General features: G+C 57.1%; 1 protein-coding gene across 2 annotated transcripts in view; it reads right to left on the reverse strand.

Annotated features, from left to right (window-relative positions):
- Nucleotides 1–3616: 3616 nt before the first annotated feature.
- Nucleotides 3617–20206, reverse strand: part of KCNB1 (potassium voltage-gated channel subfamily B member 1) — an 81796-nt gene continuing 65206 nt past the window's right edge. Inside the window, exon 2 of one of the 2 annotated variants that reach the window (XM_081289634.1) lies at nt 3617–9547. In XM_081289634.1, coding sequence (XP_081145760.1) covers nt 7547–9547 — 2001 coding nt within the window. In that variant the 3' untranslated portion in view covers nt 3617–7546. The remainder of the gene's footprint in view (nt 9548–20206) is intronic. The other variant, XM_081289633.1, reaches the window with a different exon arrangement.

Below are 20206 nucleotides of genomic sequence, written 5' to 3' on the forward strand. Positions count from 1 at the left end.
CCAAGAACAGGTGGCGTTGGTGGGGTGTTATGGGCTTCAGCGAGGGGGGCTCCTGAGTCTCCTTCCCTCGGTTGGCAGCTCTCCAGCCAGGTAACACCCTCCCCCTGCCCACGCCCACCTGCCAGTCATCCACCCAGGCCCATCCTTCACACATTCACTTCACACACTCTCCAAAAACAGGCTGGATGGCCACTGAATGCCAAGGGCACATGCTGGCGCACAACCCTGAGATCCTGGTACAGAAAATGGGGATCCCCACCCTTGACCTTGGACTGAGGTCAAGAAAGGTCTGGAGAGCCAAGGGGCCAGCTACCTGTACACCCACCCAGGCTCACCCTGCTCTTGGATGCCAAGCTCATTCAGGGTCAGAGGGCCCTAAACCTAGGGGCCAAGAGCCACGCTGTAGGGGACCCGGACCCCTTCTCCTGTGCTGCTTCTCTCTAATCCAGCTTCGCCCAGGGAGGCAGCCAGTGTGGGGTGGTCCCTGCCAGGCCCTGGGAGTCCAAGAGGAACAGAGCAGGGGTTCCCTGCATTTCCTGAACTGGTCAGGTACTGCAGTTTCTGCAGGCAGAGGCTTCCTGGTAAGATCCCAGAGGCTGGCTTTTGTTTGATCTGGTTTGGGGGAAGGCAGCTGCAGTGGGCCCAGCCACACACACCAGCCACTTCTCCTTATTATCTTTTCTTTCTTTCTTTTCTTTTTCTTTAGTTTTCGAGTGCAGGGGAGGGAACCCAGGGCCTCCCGTGTGCTAGGCAAGTGCTCTCCCACTGAGCCGGACCCCCAGCGCCGGCCTCACCTTATAAAAACCCCAGTGCCACCTGGAGGTGGGCTTACCTGCAGACGAAGTCCCACCTCCCCAAGCCCACCCCACACAACGGAGGGCGGGTCTTTCCAGACTGCCCTCCTATGTTCTGTTTGGGGAAGGCAGGAGCTGGGCCCATTTGGGAAGGGATGTGGGAGAGGCCTCTGCTTGGCGGCAGCTGACATCGTTTTGCTGTTAAAACGGGATCTGGGTCGCCTGTCTCGTTGCCTTGCTGGGTTTACTTCACGGGGAGAGATTTCCCAGGTCTGGAAAGGGAGGGATCTCCTATGGTACTTGCCAGAAAGTAAAAGCCCTTTTGGGACGGTGCCGTTGTTATTGCCTGGGCAGTGGGCGGCTGGTTGGTGGGTGGGAGAGAGATCACTGCGTGTCTTTGAGGGCCAAGGGTCTGGGCACAGGGCAGAAGCACCATGAGACAGCCAGCCTGAGAGGAGGACTTCACAGACGGCTCTGCGGCTGGCATGAGGGAGGGTCAAGTGAATCCTGTCCCACGGTGGCTCCTGTTAGGCCACTGGGGATGGGCTAGACGGGTGACTGACATGGTCATTAAAATTGCCAGAGACCCGGAACAGGCAGAGAACAGAGTCCCCTTCCTTCTTGGGCACCCTCTATGATGCCTCCAACTTCTAGAAACTGAGTTCGTCCTCCCTGGGTTCCACACCCCGCGCCTCCACGGAAAGCCTGTGCCCAGAATATCCAAGTCACCTGCACACACACACACACACACACACACACACACACACGCACACACACCGAGAAACAAAATCGCCTTGATTGCTCAGTCTGATTTCCACGCAATGCCAGGGCCCCTTTGTGTCACCCAGTTCACGTCCCATCTTGCCTCCCTATAAACACCTGCAGGGCAGGGGGCTCATGACCAGGGTGGCCTTGGGGTCTGAGCAGACAACCGGCCTAGCAGAAGGGCTTCCTTAACTTGAGCTGGAACTGACTGCCCTGTCCCTCTCATGCAAGAGAACCCGTCGGAGTCCCGCCTGCAGCCATCTGGCAGCTGGGTAGTCTCTTCTTCCGGTCAATGTCCCACCTCCACCCCCCCCACCCCGGCCAGCCTTTGGGGATCTTTTCAGGAACATGGCAGGAAGGAAGAGAGTTAGGCTCCCGGGTGAAGAGGAGGGTTCTCTCAATTAACAGAGCCCTTTTCCATTTCAGTTCTCCAAGGTGCCATTTTGGAAAGTTCAGGAGAAATTCCAAGCTCAGACCATATCAGGGATGGTGGACGGAAACACAGACAGCACATCCTCTTTCCCAGTGAACGGCCAGGGCCAGGGGGTTTGCCTATCTGGGTACCGAACCCAGGAAACGACTGAGAGGTAATTTTGTTGTTCTGGTGCAAAAGTTAAAAAAAATCTTGTCAGTTTTATTTTATCTTATTTGTATTTATTCCAGATTGCCAGGGATTTTGGGGGTGGGTGGGAAAATCCAAATAGGAGCATAGTCCAGAGTCACAGATTCCTATTTGTGTTGACTTCCTCTGGGGATCCATGCTAGGGGCTGGGTCACTGCTGTCTGGGGGTCTTGGTTTGGCTCAGATCTCTATTCTGGGCAGTGTCCAGAGACAGGAAGGCAGGTGGGACACTAAAGCCTGAATGATCAGAGGGCCTTCTTCAGGGTCCTGCATGAGCCCGTGGGCAGAGAATCACCTTCTGCTGAAGGTCCTGCTCAGTGAGCTGTGCTCTGCCCACCCACGGTGAAGACTGCCTTGTGGAACGAATTATCAGGACAGTGCGAGGCCTCTTCAGGCCAGATAGGCAGAAGCTGGAAAAGTACTGCTGCCCTTGAGACTGATCCAGCCAGGCAGGTGGAAAGGAAAGGCCAGGGGAGAGGAAAGAGCAGATTTGGGGGCCATCTCTTCTCGTCTCTTGGCTGCAAGGGTGTGTGACCACTGTTTCTCAGTTAGAAGTGGATTGAAATGAGGGGCTGATACAAAGTGGAGGAGATCTGGGGCCCAGCGTGGTTTTCTGTGGTTCAGAGAAACCTGAACACGCTCTGGTCTTCAGGTCTGGTTGGTGGTACCGGGAGCTCAGGGCTGACTTTGAGGGTCAATGTTACCCACTCCCCTCCTCTCGCTCCTGCATCTGAGCCCTGGGTTCTAGAGAACAACGAGTAGGAGAAACACAGAGGTGGAATGAGGTAAGAGACAGACATTTCCTAGTGCCTGGAAAGACCTACAGGCAGGAAGTCAGACCCCAAGTCTTCCCACCTCCAGAGAATCAGCATCCGCAGGAAGAAAAGAAAAAGGCCCAAAGGACTCTGGGAGGAAATGAAAAAGATCAGAAAATATCAGCGAGGATAATATCCAACCATGAGACTCCTAAGATAGCACTCTGTATTGCAAAAGAAGGAATTAGACTCAATTGCCCTATTATAAATTTGCTAAAAATACATATACATATATATTTTTTTTATCTGAACAGAAAAATAGACGACTCTGAGATGCGTGGTCATTCTGTGATGTAGTCACACATCAGATGCTTTTAGAGCCAGGAGAACCGCAAAGGTGCGCCAAGGTTGACTCTTATTTCTGGGTGTGGCCAGGGCTGGTTTGGGTCATCCCGCTGGGTGACATGAAAGTCACATAAGCGGTGGCAGGTGAGGAAACTTGGGGTTGGGAGTTTTCTTGTCCTTCTGGGGATTCAGGAATGTCCCTTCTTTCTTCTGCCAACTTTGAAGTTACAAAAAACCATCGTTTTAAACGCCCCGAAGGCGAGGGATTTTTGCTGCGGCCACCTTTGACTGAGGCTGGAAAACCTGGGGTTGGTACTTGAGTCTAGTCGGCAGAGAAATGAGGGAGGAAGCAGGTGGGGGTCTGGGGATCTGGCTTCAGAGACGTGAATTTTAAACATCTGCTTATTCATGGACTAGACATCCCAGTCATCTGGGAGCAGGACAGAAATATACAATGTTACAGATATCAACAGCACATTTCAGTTTTACAGAAGAGAACACTGTTTTGTTTTCCCTTAGAAAAGCCGGTGGTATCAGGAGGAAGGCAGAGAGGAGGCTGTGGGTCCCGAGACACGGAGGACACTGGGGGACAGCAGGAAGGAGCTTGTGTCACCAGCCGCCGTGGGGGCAGGCTGAGCGGTCGGAAGGGCAGGGCTCCTCAGGATTCTGTCGCTCTCCCTTCTTCTTCTTCCCTCTTGGTCCCCGATCTTTCTAGAGAAAGGGGCCTCCCGGGAACAAGTGTTCTCTCTCCTTTTTCTTTCCCCTCAAAAGTGTGCTTAAGATAGAATTCCTAAAGAAGGCACTGAGACATCTACGGCACCACAGACCTCTTGTTCTCTTTTGCCCCAAGAGGAGAAGGTCAATGAGTGGCTCCCCCGGGGCTGGCCCTCTTCTCCCCCAGGTGGCCAGACCCTCCCAGTGTGACCAGAGCATGCAGCAGCCTGGTCCCTAGCCCTTTCTGGTGATGGTGGAAGTTCAGCTCAGTTGGATTCATGGTGAGTTTCATTGAACTCCAGCCGCCGGTCTTGCCTGTTTGGGTCCACCTGCTTCCTGTGTCTGGCGGGTTCAGCAATGCATGGCGACCGATGGCAGGCCCCAGTCCTCTTCAGCTGCCCCAGACCACGGCTCTCCTCTTCTCTACCAAGGCCGTCCCTCAAGTTCCGCTTCCCACTGGGGACCCCTGGGTAGATTTCCCAGTGCGTGGCCGCAGGAGTACACTGCTTCAGGTCGGCGTATGCATGTGCAGAATCTGGGTATGTCCTTTGTTTGGCAGAGTGGGGGAAGGCTGGGGAATGTCACGATCCTCTATTCTGAGTTGAGCACAGGGTAGAAGCTGTGTTCCCACAACACACACAGAGTCAAGGAGGGGAGAACCCAAACTGCAATGGAGTACTCTCTAAGCATAGTATATGCTGAATTTCAGTGATTCTGTTTCTATAAGAACTCTATATAGGACTCTGGCTATGCAGCCTGAAAAGGTAGGTTCTTAATGATACTTCTGAATTCGTCCTTCAAAAGTGACTCAATAAAATGCTACTTTAAAGTCAGACAACACACACAAGGGAGGAGGGGTCAGGTCCAGCGTGACACAAGACAGAAAGGGCCTTTGGTTACAAGGAGAGTTGCACCAATTGGTTATTAGTTAAAAAAGGGGGGGGGCAGGGAGGGAGGATGGAAGGAAGGACGGAAGGAAGGAAGGGTCTTTCCAATCTGTGCACTCCTCATCTGCTTCAACCAACATGAAATGCCTTGGTTTAAAGAAGGGGTGATGAGTTCCCTCTTGCAATATATGGCTATATTTAAACATGTTTGCTCTCCTGATATGTAAAATAGACTATATTATTGTTAGTGGTATTGACTTTTTTTTTTTTTTACAGATAGCATCAGCTCTAAAAATATCTGAATCGGAAATCACAACTATTTACTTTTATCAAAAAGCATTTGATTGTTTTCCCTGAATTTTCACATTTGTGATGATGGTGGACAGAAACGTGATGGAAATGAGAGAGACACAAAGATGCCGGCGAGGACTGTCCCCCAGTCGTCCTCAATAGGCCCAGCCCCGGAGGTACACCCAGGGAAGGATTTGGAAGCGCTGCTCTTTCCTGCCTCCAGTGTGCCAACTGACTTAGGGTGACCTCACACTGTCCTGCCCCAGGTGGCCTCACACTGTCCTGCCCCAGGACCTATGCGCTTGCTGTGTGAATGCTCTGAAGACCCCTAGGAAGACCTGAGTTCTTTTTTTCCATGTTAAATCAGCAGATAACAGGACTGTTCCCTTTCGGGAGGATCCACAGTCCCTGGGGATGCTGAGAAGTGGTCTGAATTGGGTTCCTGTACAGCAGAAAAACGCATTTTTGAGTGGTAAATGACCCTACATGATCATATCTGTGACAGGTGGCCAATCTCGTGCCATTGAGTGGAGAGCAGGCAGGACAACCCTGTGATACTTGTGTACTGACAGGTAGGTGATGCCGTTGTACAGTGGGCAGACCAGCCAGTGAAGGACAGGCGAGCCACCAGGAAGACACATGCCTGGCACTGTACCGAGGACAGGCAGAAGCACACCACTGGACCTGGGACAGCACCCACCAATGTCACATTAAGAGAACCACATGGCACTATCGTGCTGCAGACGGGCAGACCGGAACACGGCATCGTTACTGACAGACAGACGGATACCACAGTGGTCCAACCCAACGTCACTGGGCTGAGGGACAGCCAACAATGCCACGCCATGGACTAAAAGCAGGCAGGACAATGCCAGGTCATCAAGCTAGGACAAGAGGACCAACAGCAAGAAACAGAGCAGAGCGCTCAGGATGCGCACAGAGACTTATTGCTTGTGTCTGCACCATCTGCATGGTGGCCGCAGGAGGGACAGCTGAGCTTTCAGGACAGACACTGAAACACACCCAAGGCTGGTGGACAGAGAGAGCGGAGTGGAACACCCGGTGCCCAACCGTTGCTGCGACCTTCTGAGGTGCGCCCGTCTCCTGTACTCGAGTCTGGGGGAGGCCCTGGCCCCTCCTGCCCCCTGAGGGGTGCGGGGAGGAGCCTCCAGAGGGGCAGGGAAGGAGCCCCAGACTCTGGTGTGGCCGACAGTGGTACCCACCGTGGCCAGAATGGGCATGTGGCCACAACCCAACCACAGGGTCAGCAAGTGGTCCCCGGAAATAGTGCTTGTTTAAAGTGCAAGAGGTGGACACTGTCCCTGGTAGAACTATTTTTGAAAAACATAAAGTGCTTTTTATTAACATTTTTTTTAGCTTGAATATAACAGGAAACAAAAAGAACTTTCTATCATAGTAGGTGATCTCCCCGCTGTAGCAGGAGGCATTCAGGAGTCCGGGTGAGGCATCTCAATGAGGGCGTTCTTTCCCTTGCATTTTTGCAGGTAAAAAAAAAAAAAAAAAAGAAAGAAAAGAAAAGAAAAAAATTGGATTTGATGCTGTTCTTCGGTAGCACACGGTCTCTTTGAGTAGCTATTTCTTTTGCATGTTTGACACTTGCATATCTTTCCAGTCTACCCTAGTGAGCACAGAAGCATCTTCCTCCTATATCCCTAGGCCAAAGCTCTGAGTTCCTCCTTCTGAACCCTTCCCAGACTGCTGGGGGCAATTAAAATTGAGTACAAATGGTGCCACTCACCCTGATGACATCTCAACACAAAACCTCAGGCTCGACGGGACACTGAAGTCTGTGAAGTCTTTTGAGTGAGGTCTGCGCGGGGACCTTGCGGCGCAGAGACTTTCCGGCGACACAGGCTTTCTCAGTAGCCTTCCAACAGCGGATCCATCCAGGAGGCGACGATCCAGGAGGTGACGGGCAGGTGTGCCTGGAGGTGGCCCGCCACACCCCATACCAAATCGGCCAACCCACTCTTTCAACAGCCACTGGTTCTAGTTTCTCCTCCTGCGGAAGCCGGGGCGATGGACACTTGCCCTTGGAGGCCGTGCCGGACAGCCTCGAGAGAAGAGTGGGGAGTGGGTGGCCTCAGTCAGGTCACGATGGGGTGGTGGTGGCTGTGAGCGCCTGTCATCTCCCTCAGAGGGCAGTAGGGTTGTTACAGGGAGCCGCTGTCCCCCCGGCATGGCCGGTTTCATGCTGACGGGCCTGTCCTGGATCTCCGGGTCTTAGGGGACCTTCTCTGGAGTCCCTGGGGGCTTTGCAGAGACTTTCTGTCCACCCGGGAGAGCTCTGCAGCAGGCAGCCAGCCGCCCCCCTCCCTGGGCCTCACCTGCACGCTGGCCTCCGCGGCCAGTTCAGATGCTCTGATCCTTGCTGCTCCCCAGGGCTCCTCCCCCGGGCAGCACCCGGACGTCGGGGGAGAGGTGGTTCTCGAGTTTGCACTTCTCCTGGGCCCCGGGGCCCCTGCCAGTCAGCGCCTCCGCAGGGTAAAGGCAGTTCTGCGGAAGGAACTTGGGGGAGGTAGGCACCGGGGAGCTCTCGAGGTGGTTCTTGTCCGCTCTGGGGCCCAGGCTGAGCTGGGGACTGGTGCCCCCGTGGAGGCTCCTGGGAGGGCTGGAGTCCACGCTGTAGAGCAGCTGACCCTCGTCGTCCGTGTCGGCGTCGATGTACTGGTGGACGCCGGCTTCGAAGCTGAATGCTATTGCTGAGGGTTTCTCGGGCGACCTGGGGGGCGTCCTGGCACTTGCCGTGGTGTAGACAGAGGACTCTGGGCTCAGCACGGGCTTGTCCAGGAGGGTGGCGCGCTCCAGTCCTGCGACGGCGGCCGCAGCGCCCCCCCTGTTCCTAAGAGGGTCGGGGTACATCCCCAGAACGGGGAGCAGGGGACTGGGGTCCCCCTCCAAGAAGTTGACTTTGAGTGCTCGGAGCTTCAGGGGGTTGTTGGTCTTCATGGAGCTCTTGGGGCTCTCGATGAGGAAGCTCGAGGAGTGGCTGCCGTCAGGGGTGGAGTTGGCCTCCCCCAGCCGGCCCCCGCTGGCCCCCAGGGCTCCCCGCCAGCCCACCTCTGGAGCCATGCTGCCCCCAGCCTTGGTGGGCAGTGAAGCCAGAGGACTGTGGGAGAACCTGGTGGCCTCGGGGAAGTCTGTGGCACAGCTGATGAAGCTGTCGATGCTCGACATGCTGCGCATGTCAATGACCCCTTCCGTGCGCGTGGGCAGAGGGGCTACGGGGCTGGGGATACTCTCCATTTCGAGTTCTTCCTTTGGTTTGCTCTGGGTTGCAGACTCCTTGGTAGTGAGGATGGGTTGGGACTGGGTCTTGGCCATCTTATTGTACATGTCTTCCAGCTGCTGGACATTCAGGTGCTGAGGACTAGAAGATGATCTGGCCTTCTCGGGGGATCCCTGCTCCTTGGTTTCAAAGGACTTACTGGAGCTGGTTTCGGACAGTGTCCTCTTTGTCCATTTCCACTTGTTGGGAGACAAGTGGTTGTCTTGGAGTTTATCCTTCTTATCTCCATTTTTCTCAATCACGATGTCCATCATCTCAATGCTCCTGGCAAAAGCATCCTTCATGTTCATGGACACAATGCTGCCATTCCTCTTGGCCCTCTCCAGAGCCTCTCTTCGCTTGATCGCTTTCTCCTGCCTCTTCTGCTCCTTGTAGAACTCGGAGAAGTTGTTGACGATGATGGGGATAGGAAGAGCGATCACCAGGACCCCCGCGATGCAGCAGAGTCCCCCCACTATCTTCCCCAGGAGAGTCTTGGGATAGATGTCTCCATACCCGACAGTTGTCATGGTGATGGTGGCCCACCAGAAAGAGGCTGGGATGCTTTTGAACTTGGTGTCGTCCTCATCCTTTTCAGCAAAGAAGACGAGGCTGGAGAAGATCATGATGCCCATGGCGAGGAAGAGGATGAGCAGGCCCAGCTCGTTGTAGCTCCGGCGCAGGGTGAAGCCCAGGGACTGGAGGCCGGTGGAGTGGCGCGCGAGCTTCAGGATGCGGAGAATGCGCATGATGCGGAAGATCTGGACCACGCGGCGCACGTTCTGGAACTGCAGCACGCTCTTGTTGGACTCGGTGAGGAAGATGGTGACGTAGTAGGGCAGGATGGCCAGCAGGTCGATGGCGTTGAGGGGGCCCTTGAAGAACTTCCACTTCTTGGGCGAGGACAGGAACCGGAGCAGGTACTCCATGGTGAACCAGGCGATGCACACGGCCTCCACGTGGGCCAGCTGCGGGTTGTCCGTGCTCTGGCCAAACTCATCGAGGCTCTGCAGCTCGGGCAGCGTGTTGAGGGACAGGGCGATGGTGGAGAGGACGATGAACATGATGGAGATGATGGCCAGGATCTGCGAGGAGAAGGGAGGAGCAAGTTAGCACGACCGAAGGTCACGGTGACCCTGGTGTCTGCGGGGCCTGCGAGCTTTCACCTCCCGCTTGTCACTTAATGACTGAGTCTTGAGCCCGAAAGAGGACTCACTCAAGCCCATTTATCCTCCGGGTGTGAAAATGGAGAGCCAGAGATCTGAAAGGACCTCAGCTGACCGGCACACCAGGGGCCACCCCTGCCTCCTCTCTGGCCACCACTGGACTCTGCAGGGGTGGCATGAGAGCAGCTGGGACAGCACAGAGACAAATGCACACAGTCGTGTTTCAATAAAACTTTATTTAAAAATAGGCAGTGGTCTGGACCAGGCTCCTGAGCTAGACAGGTGGTTTATGGGATTCCTGGGTGGGTGCAGCTGTGCGGCCTGGTGCTAATGACACTGCGAGTTGCCCTTTGTGGGTGCGTGTGTCAGGCACTTGCCACGTGATACTGTCCCCATTTGTACAGTAACCCAATTAAATAATATTCACTCCATTGACCAGATGGGGAAACTAGAAAGTGGCATCTAGCAAGTGGCAGAGACGGAATTTTAACCCAGGTCAGTCTGACCCCAGAGCATGAGCTCTCAAGGCTAGGTTAAAGGTCAGACGAAAGCAAAAGACCCCTTGGCTAGAAAGATGCTCAAACATGAGATTTTGGAGGTGGTTTTCAAGGAGGCCAGACATCCTGGATCCACATTATTAACTCTTGGTTGGACTATGAACTGCTGGGACTAAGGACCTTGTCTTAACGGCCACTGTATCCCCTGCACCAAGAACAGGGCTTGGGACTGTTATAGTGGCACACACCTATAATCCCAGTGGCTCAGGAGGCTGAGGCAGGACGATGGCAAGTTCAAAGCCAGCCTCAGCAACTTAGCGAGACCTTGTCTCAAAATAAAAAATAAAAAAGGACTGGGATGTGGCTCAGTGGTCGAGTGCCCCTGGGATCAATCTCTGGTTCCCTGCCCCCCGCTACATACACACACACAAAGAAGAGTGTTTGGTCCAAAGGAGTCTCAGTGGATGTTTGTGGGAATGGAAATGGAATACAGGCTCTGGGTGGGTAGGAGGGACTGCTCTGGGTCTTTTTTAAAAAATACAAATTCAGTCACATTACTTCTCAGCTGAGCGAGTCTCCAGGACTCCTGGGAAGACCCGAACCCTGAACATGCCTCCTGGGCCGCTCACCCGCCCTCTTTTTGGAGAGTCACCCTCCCTTGTCCAACTGAAGGGATGGGTCCTGTGGCCAGGCTTGGCTGTTTCCTCCTGCCTGGCGCTGGTCAGCCCAGGGTGGCAGAGGATCCAGGCTGAGCCGGCCGGTACCCAGGGCTCAGCCAACCTGTCTCTAAGAATCTGTACTCGGGGATGCGGGAGGGGTGTGAGTGACGGAAGGGTGGCCTTTGGACAGGATGGTCAGGTAGAATCTAGAACTGAACCAGCGTCAGGAGAAGCCCATGCCCCAAGTAAGTGTGTTCCAAGCTGCAGGGGTCAGGGAGGGCACAAAAAATCGGAGAAAGCCCCACCTTCTTCCAGAGACACCAGAGAAGGAAGGCAAGAGGCAGAGGAGGGGCAGTGGGGCCACGGGAGCATGGTAAGAGGCCGGGTAGGCAGCAGTTAGGAGCACGGGCACCGTGCCCTCCTACCGTGGCTTCCCAAGCCCCAGCTCTGCCACTTCCTTACCTTGGACAAGCTATTTAATCTCGAAAAGCCTCGGTTTTCTCATCTGCAAAATGGGATGGTCACAACAATACATGCCCCAGAGAGCTGCCGTGTGGACAGACGTGTCCACGCATGAGCGGTGCATTGACCCCCTCTGAGTGGCCTCTGAGTGGCCTGCTGTACCCTGTACATAAACCTGTCCCAGCGTGGGTGAGCATGAAGTCTCTGGCCCCAGGAAGGATGCATGGCTTTCTGTTGCCTCTGACCTCTTTCCCTGGCCTCCCCTGCCACAGGTCCCCAAGCCTTGCCACGTGCCTCTGTGGGTAGATTCTGCCAGTCGATGAATTCCTTCCGACCCATCGTTGAAAACCCAGCCCAGGGCTCCTCCCCTCTGAGGTGGCCCCTGCTTTCCCTAGGCAGGGACGGCCCGTCCGTCCTCAGGGTCCGGCATCATTGGCTGTACCTGGGGATACTCACCACACACGTCCCTGCTGCTGCCCAGAACCTGTGGGCACTGGGGACATGAGTTGGTTCTGAGGTTTACCTTGGCGCCCAGAGCCTGCTCAGGCAGTGACCCCCGACAGGAGTTAATCGCACAAGTCCATGGAGGCGCAAGTGGGAAGGCCAGGGCCAGGCTTCAGCCCTCCACCTGGAAGGGGGCATCTCTGCCTGGCGTTAGGGATGCCCGGGCGGAGCTCTGCGCCTGCGCAGAACAGCTGGCTCTGAAGGTGGGGTGCGTTGCCGGGGCGCTCCCCCAGCCTCGGGCCTCCCCCCGCTTTTGCACTCTCGCTACAGTTACCCCCAAAGTGTCCTCTGTTTCTAAAACAACGAGCATTTGAGTCCTAGTGTCCTGATTTGCATCCATTGAAAGAAAAAAATTTGTGATCACTGTAAAATGAAATCTTTGTTACATACAAGAGCAGCCCCGCTTCACATGGAGCGTCTGAGCCGTCATCAAACGGACACTTGTGAAGCCACCACCAAGTTGGGGATAGGGGCCGGTAGCAGTGACGGTGATACCCCCTGGTGTCCCCCCTCCACCCCAGAGGCAATTGCTGTACGGAGTTTCTTTCTTTTCCTTTTGCTTTTGTGCATAGTTTTCCTTACAAATATGCGGCCTCTAAACAGATCGTCCCTGTCGGGGCACCTCACTGCGTGTGTCCTTTGGCTCCATGGACCACTCTTTCCCTAACGATGAAGGTGAATAGCAAAACTAAACAAGACCCCCATCTACCTTCCAGGCTGTAGTTTAGCCTTAATAGTATGCAAATATATGCAAATGGCTGATTTTTCATGCTATTGATTCATGCACTAAATACCCAACAAAATGAATGAGTGGTCCCTGGAATAAACATCTGGTGGCAGACTCTGGAGCTCCTGAGCAGAGGGCAGGGGAGCAGAGGGCAGGGGAGTGGACCCTGCAGCTGGCCCCAGCTCTGCCCTCCTCGGCTGGGTGGCCTGAAGCATCGGAAGGCTGCATCCCGTGGTTCTCAGCTGGGAACGATTTTGACCCTCATGGGACACTTAGCAATTTCTGCAGAAACTTTCGGTTGTCACAGCTGGGGGCAGGGTGCTACTGACGAGGGCCGGTGGCTCAGGGTGCTGTGCGATATCCTCCGATGCCCAGAAGCACCGGCCTGAAAAGCTGACGTGCCAGGGGCAGCCCCTCACAGGTGGTGGCATGGGGGCATGTAGAGCTGTTGGCACGGGCTGGCACAGAGGGGGTCGGGTCTTGTGGGCAGCCAGTGGCCTTCGGCTGAGCCCTGCGGAGCTGCTCCCGTCTCTGACTCCTGGAAGGGGGCGCCTGTGTGCAAGGCGTGGACTCTGGGAGTGGAGTGTCCCTTTAAGATGCGGGAGGACCTGTTTTCCTCTGAGGCTAAGGGAGCCTGCTCCAGTTTCTAACCCCAGGACTGATGTCCTGTGACAGATGCATGAATTATGCACCCAGCTCATTGTCCCATCTTGGAGCCTGTTTTTCTAAGGCAGCCCCCGCCCCTGAACCTGAGAACGAGTCCTCCTGCCCTCTCGGCAGCCCAGATGCCCAGGAAGGCCTTCTGGGGGGTTGCGTTGGGGCTCAGGGCCCCCAGGCCCAGCTCTGTGCCCCGCATCCTGTGGGAAGTGCAGCCACGCAGCGGGGGGCTCCCTGCCAAGCACTCCGGGCAGCAGAACGTCTTTCTCTTCCAGACCCACTGAAGCCCGGAGAGTCGGGGCAACACTCCCTGCCCAGGGAGCTTCCACGGGTCAGTTACACCCTCTGTGCCTCAGTTTCCCCACCTGTAAAATGGGGGATCATGGCCCCATTGCAGTGAGCACCCGGTGAGTTCACAAGGCCTCAGGACCGCCCGAGGCTCAGCGGCTCTTGTTTTCACGGCTCCACAGCCTACATTTAGCCATAAGCTGGTTTGGGACTTGGGTTTGAGTCTTTGCAGCTGTGTGGTCTTGGACAAGTCCCCTGCCCTCTCTGAACCTGCATTTCCTACCTCTCAAGTGGCCACGTGACGGGCAGTGTTATTAAATTATGATTCAGGTTACTGTTAGCCCCAACCCCACCTGGATGGTTGCTTCTAGAAGGCCGGCCGGCCCTAGGTCTGCGGGCCCCTCACATCTGGCTGAGGCAGAGGTGTCCTCTGACCATCTTTTAAACCCTGGACGGAGTGATCTGCTCCCTGGGATGGAGCATGGGGACCAGCTGTCACCAGGGAGTCCTCCTGGCTCAGCTCAGGCCCTCACAGGGCTTCGGTTTTCCTGGGATGGGAGCCCAGCGGGGTCTGGTGGGATTCTAGGCCCCTAGGGAACGCAGGCTGGAGCTCCAGGGACAGGGTGCTGTCCCCAGATTCCCCTCTGTGAGGAGGGCCTGGGTCCTGCTCCCGGGGAAGGGGCTTTGGTGTCCAGGACAGAGAGGGCAGCTGGGCATCCTCAGGGTGAACTGAGGGCTGGGAGCCAGGCCCCCCGTCCTAACTGCCCGCTGCCACACTGTGGGTCCCCGTGCTGCCCTGCTGTGCCGGCAACGTGGAGGAGGCCAGGACGGGAGTCCAGCAGAGAAGGGAGGGGATGTGCCCACGGCACACCAGCCATGGCGTCAAGACTGTGAGTCACCCGGAGCCTGGCCACCGGGACGCTCAGAGCCTGCTCCCCACCAGCCACACGAGCCCCCATCGCAGAGCAGCCCGGTGTCCTCCGACTGACTGGCCAGGGGACAGACTCGGCGTGGCCTGTCACAGGGCAACATTCTCCATGCATGAGAAGCACTCACACACTGGCATCCAGGGGACAGGCGGGTGGAACAGAAGCCAGCCGGGAGGGCCACTCCCACCTGATGCCATCTCCGCGAGTGTCCAGCTGAGGCAGGGCTGCCAGGACACCCCGGAGATTGGTGGCTGCCAGGGCAGGTGAGGGATTAGGCGCTCACGGACAGGAGGGATTTCCCCGGGATAATGAGAATGTCCTAAAACTGACTTAGGATGATGGCAGCACAGCTGGGTACATTGATGGAAAGTCATTGAACTGTACGATGGAAATGGGTGAATTATGTGGAACGTAAAATGCGCCTCAATAAAACTATAGGAAGTTGTTTTTTACAAAGGGAATCCCATTGCCTTTAAATCCCACCACTGCATCGGGCGGCCACACACCTGAGCAAGCCGCAGGACTGCCGTGAAGCCTGCCCTGGACGCTCTTGGACACAGCTCCAGTTCCTCCCTGTTGGTTAGCATGTGTTTATTGAGCACTTACTAAGTGCTACGCCATTGGTAGGGTTTCGGCATTAATAAGAAAGACCGTCTTCCTGTGGCTGGAAGGTAGAGAGGTAGAAGAAAAAATAAGCCAGTCCAGGGGCAGGGTGATGTCAGGCAGTGTTACGTGCGCACGTGACCAAGGAAAGCAAAGTAGGGGCTCCAGGAGAGAAGCACCAGGTGTCCACGTGAGGACTCTCCTAGGACGTGCCTGTTGCTGAGGCTGAAGGATGAGAGAGAGCAGCAGGTGCCACACATGCAAAGGCCCTGGGGTGGGAATGGGCTTGGCCTATTGAGCAACATAAGAAAGTCACTGTGGCTGGGGCTGCGTGGTGAGGGGGAGAGTGGGAGGAGAGGAGGCCAGAGAGGCGGCAGGGCCTGATGAGGCATGAGAAGAGATTGGGACATTGTGTCCAGATGACCTTCCTCTCTCTCCAGATCATTCCGCCCACTGCAGACTCCATGCTGAATCCTGGCGAAACCGCTTACTGCCCCAAGATGCCCCGCCGTCAGCCACTCACCTCCAGATGCTCCTCTGTCTGGAGGGCCACCCCCACCTCGCACACCTGGCTGACCCCTGGTGCCCATCCAAGCCCCAGCATGGAGGCTGCTGATGAGCCCCAGGGAACACTCTCGGTCCTCAGGGTGGCCTGAGTCCGCTCCTCCCTGGGTGTCCCAGAGCCCGGGCATCTCCCCCCACAGGGCTGCGCCGGAATGGCCTGCGTCCCCCGCTGGGTACAGAGCGGGAGCTCCCCAAATAGTCCATAGATTAAGGATCAAGAAAATGAATGCCGAGGCTTGGGGCACGAGTGACGGAGTGACGTTTCAGGGGCACGCAGCTTGCAAGCAGTGGACAGTGGACGGGGCCTGAGCTCAGGCCCGCGGTCTCCCCGGGAGCTACTCAGGGCAGAGGAGGAGGAGGAGGAGGAGGTTCCGGACCTTCACAACTTTCCGTCCTTTTAAGGAGCTTCCGCTTCCCGGCTCTACAGGGGGATTACTGTTGGGGAGTTTTAATTAGAAGGGTCACTGGCCAGATCCGATTAGGGGATTGGGGGCGGGGGTTGTCCTCCTCCGCCCAGGTGGGGGCCATGACGGGGGTGGATACTGGAGTCAGGAGCAGGGGCCGCTGGGCACACAGGGACAGAACCAGGGGCCTGGGTAGGGCCTGCCCCAGGAGAAGGAGGCCCAGAGGCGGAAGGGAGTGGGCCCTGCCGAGGACCCCGCCGCTGTGACCCGCGGAGCCGAGAGATTCATTTTTACCTACTTGCCCGAGTTTCAAAATGGGGAGATTTCACATAGAGCCCGATGTTTGGGTTCCCTTGGGAAAACCAGAAGCCCTCTCACCTGATCTGCCTCCCCAGGGGCGACCACCGGTGGGCGCTCCAGAGCAGCTGCCCCTGGGGGGGACACAGGCCCCCACCCCAGGGGTCCAGGCCTTGCCTTATCTGCAGGTCCTGGGCCTGTGACCCTGGACCGACCTGAACCATAGTGAGGGCAACAGCCACTTACTGACCTCCTACCACGTGTGAAGAACCTTACAGACAAGATGGCACAAGCCAGGGACTCAGGGGTCCTCTTGCCACACCCCATCTCTTCCTTTGTCCCCACAAACAGCCTGTGGCCCAGCCTGGTCACTGCCTGTTCATCTGGCCCAGCCTCTCCCCTTGCACCACGGGCTGTCCTAAGCCTCCAGCCCCTCCCACCTGGACCACTGCAACAGGCTCCTTCCTGGTCTCCCACGGCCTCTCTGGCCCACGGGGGCCTAGTCCTCTGGACACCCCGTATCTATCCTCCTGCTCCACCATCACAGAGCCTGGGGGACACAGGGCTGCCCAGAATAAAGACCACATTTTCCAGCTTCCCTTGCAGCTCACTGTGGTCACGTGATCAAGCTCAGCAGGAGAAGGTGAGCAGATGATCAAGCCTTTCTCCCTCCCCTTCTTGCTGGCTGGGAGGCAGATGTGGTGGCCTGGGCAGGAGCAACCCTCTTGGGCTACAGGTGGTTACAGACAGACTAACCCCGCCCCAGCTCCTCTCCCCGCTCACCCAGCATCCTTTGCCCCGCGTGGACCCCAGGACTCCTCCTGCTTGGAGCCTGCCCAGGCCCTTCCCTCTGCCCGGGTGCTCTTCCCTCCCGCTGCCTGGTGAGCTCCTCCTTGCTACCTCAGCTCGGGGCCCACCTCCTCAGGGAAGCCCCCCTTCCTGACCAAGTCGGATCCCCCGTCTTGGGCTCTTGGGCCCTGCTCCCCACGGCACCGTCTACACTGCGGTCTTGCGTCCACCTCCCTAGACTAAGCAACTCGAGGGCCAGGTTGAGCCTGACCTTCTCCAGATCCAGAATCGTCAGCACCTGCAGCAGATGCTCAGGAGACGTGAATGGAACAGAGGACCCCATTCCACCCTGTTCACAATCCTGCAGGTCACCCCGTTTATAACTAGGTAAACTGAGGCCCGGAGAACAAAGCCCAAGGTAAACACGAACAGGAGTTTAAACTGCAGCTTTAAGACTCCAAGGCGCTGGGTTTTGCTCGTTTCTTTTTAAACATGGTTCTTATTCCAGTGTCCAGGGGTCTGGGTTATCGTTTCTTGTTTTGTTTTGGCTCTGGGGATTGAACCCAGGGGCATTTACCACTTGGCAACCCCAACCCTTTTTATTTTTTTTATTTTGGGGCTGGGTTTTGCTAAGTTGCTGAGGCTGGCTTGGACTTGGGATCCTCCTGCCTCAGCCTCCCTTGTCTCTGAGATTACCGGGGAGCCTACGCCGGGCTGGGTTAGGATCTTTCATTTATGCCCCATGGAACCCTCTCCCTGAGGTGACCGACTTCCTCATGGGCACCGGGTTGGGCACTGTCTTCCTAACAGGCCAAGTGAGTTCCCGTGAGCTTTGCCAAAGGCAGGAATTTGGGGGAGCTGGAGCCGTCACGGCCCCCTGCCCACCTGAGGATGATCCTGGTGGGGAGGAGGAGGGCCCGCCCTGTCCCCTGCAGAGGGCAGGGCGAGGGGGCCTGATTCTGAAGGGGCAAGTCCTTCCTGTGTGCCGAGGGTGTGAGCAGCCAGGGAGACTGTGGGTGTCAAGGTGATGAATGGCGGGGACCCATCCCTGCTGCAGAGAGCAGGGGGCTGAGAAACCCCGAGGAGCTGGGAGTGCCACGCCACGAGGTCTCGTCCCCTGCGAGCCACAGACAGCCCTGGCCTCTGGTCCGGCAGGTTGGGGAGGGATGCTGGCTTCCGGAAGCTTGGCCAAGGTGGCTGGGCTGGCTCAGGGGAGTTTACTACGGGCCTCAGAAAGACGCTGCCTCTGGCTAACGTCAAAGTGATGGCGCTGTGAGTGGCCAGTCCTGACAAGAGCCAGATTGGCTGGGCCATGCCCCACATACACCAAAAAAGAGGCATTTGGGGGACTTAAGGGTGGATCTTTCTCCTGTAGCAGATTAGTGTGAGTAGAGATTCACACTGGGAAGAAAGGCGCAGGTGAATCATCAGGAGACCTATTTCTCAGTTCTGGCTGGGCACCCTCAGGCAAGTGTCTTCCCATCTCTGGTCTTTCTCATGCAATATCCACTGAGGGTCGGGCTGGGTCTCCAGCATTGGCTTCTTTCCAACTGGTGACTCCGAGGTCTAGTGGCCCTCCCATCTTGATAGGTGGCCACAGCAGGGGAAGGATCAGCATGGAGGACTCATGCCTGAGCCCAGAAGTGACCACTTCCTGCCCCCCGCCCGGTGAGATCCGCCTCCCTCATGGGGACCCAGCCAGTGCTTTGGAACCTAGAAAACCTAGAAAACATTTCACAACAGGCAAGGAGAGGGTCCCTGTGTGGTGTGCGCACACTGCGATACCCCGGGGTGCGGAAAACACCGCTGGCATCTCTGCTTTTCAACATAAAGTAAGGCATTGAGTCTCACTGACATCTTCAGCCCCGGAGCCCCACCTGCCCTCAGCCCCGTCAGCCAGCGTGGGGAGGGCAGCCCGTAGGAGTGGCCTAGAGCGCCTGCAGCCTGGGGCGAACAGGCCCTGGACTCCCGGGTGGCCGGCCCCTCTTCTCCCTGCTGCTCTGGGGGGCTGGGTGTCCTGCAGGGCTGCCTGTGTCCCTGTGCCCACGGCCATGCCTGCAGGAGGCGGGTGCCACTCAGGGGCCCAGGGGCCTGAGAGCCGGGGAGCCCCGCTCTCACAGACTGCTGCGCGGGGTCCAGGGGGTGGCTTTGCCCCGGCACATTCTAGAACATCCCAGAGTCGGATTAGATTCCATCCTCTGGTTTCCACCCAGCTCTTCCCCCAGAGAAGGCTGGGTGGCCGTGGCCAGGGCAGTGAGCCAGCCCCAGAGGACGGGACTAGGCCTCACCGAGGTACCAGGCCTCCCATGGCACAGGGTGGGCACAATGGCCACCTCCCCAGCCTCACACAACGCCCGCCAAAAGCGGGTCAAAGTGATCTCGGGAAGAGTCTCCTCGGGAGAGCGTCCCCATCCACCCCCTCCGAGATGAGCCTTGTCCACCGTCCACTGGTCCAACCCGGGGAGTGGAATTTGAAGATCAGTGAGGCCACCTGGCAGGCGGCGGCGCTGGACTGTGTGGTCAAGACCTGAGCCTGCGGTTCATCTCCTCTCCCCTCCCCACCCGTCTTCCAACCCCAGCGTCCCCATTCTCCAGCTCTGAGCTCCTGGATGAGTGTCCACCTCTCTGAGCCTCAGTTTCTGGGGCTCTCCAGGACTCTCAGCCCACTGGGGCGTCAGGTCCGAGTGCGAGGAGGCGACGGGTGGGGCCTGGCACAGTGTCCTGTGCAGAGGGGACAGCGAGCGGAGAGGCCCTGGGGGAGGAGCGAGGGCCGGGGAGGAGCGAGGGCCAGCGAGGGCGGCCGTCAGGGGCCCCTCCACGCTCTGCACAGGGTGCCCTGCGTCCATCACTAGTGTCGTGGCTTGGACTCCCCGGTCCCCCCTGCTCCCCTCCTTGCCCCGCACCTGGGCTCCCTGCACTCTCCGGCACCCCCGGGTTCACTGGGCCTGGGCCCGGGCAGCTCCTTTCCACCCCCGCCCCCAGCCCCCCCCCCCCCAGTTTGGTTTCTTACATATTTTAGGACTCAGTGGAAATGTCACCTCCTCAAAAAAGCCTTCCCAACTTCCTGCAGACTGAAGTGGGAGCTGGGGGAGGGGGGCTGGCCTTTTACTGCCGCCAGGGCCATCTCTAAAAGGTAGAAACTAAGCCTTGTCACTCCTCTGAAAGCCCCCGAGGCTCCACGGGAAACCGCACTTACAC

This window comes from Spermophilus citellus, assembly GCF_964194105.1.
Source record: "Spermophilus citellus genome assembly, chromosome: 4".
Taxonomy (NCBI): Eukaryota; Metazoa; Chordata; class Mammalia; order Rodentia; family Sciuridae; genus Spermophilus; species Spermophilus citellus.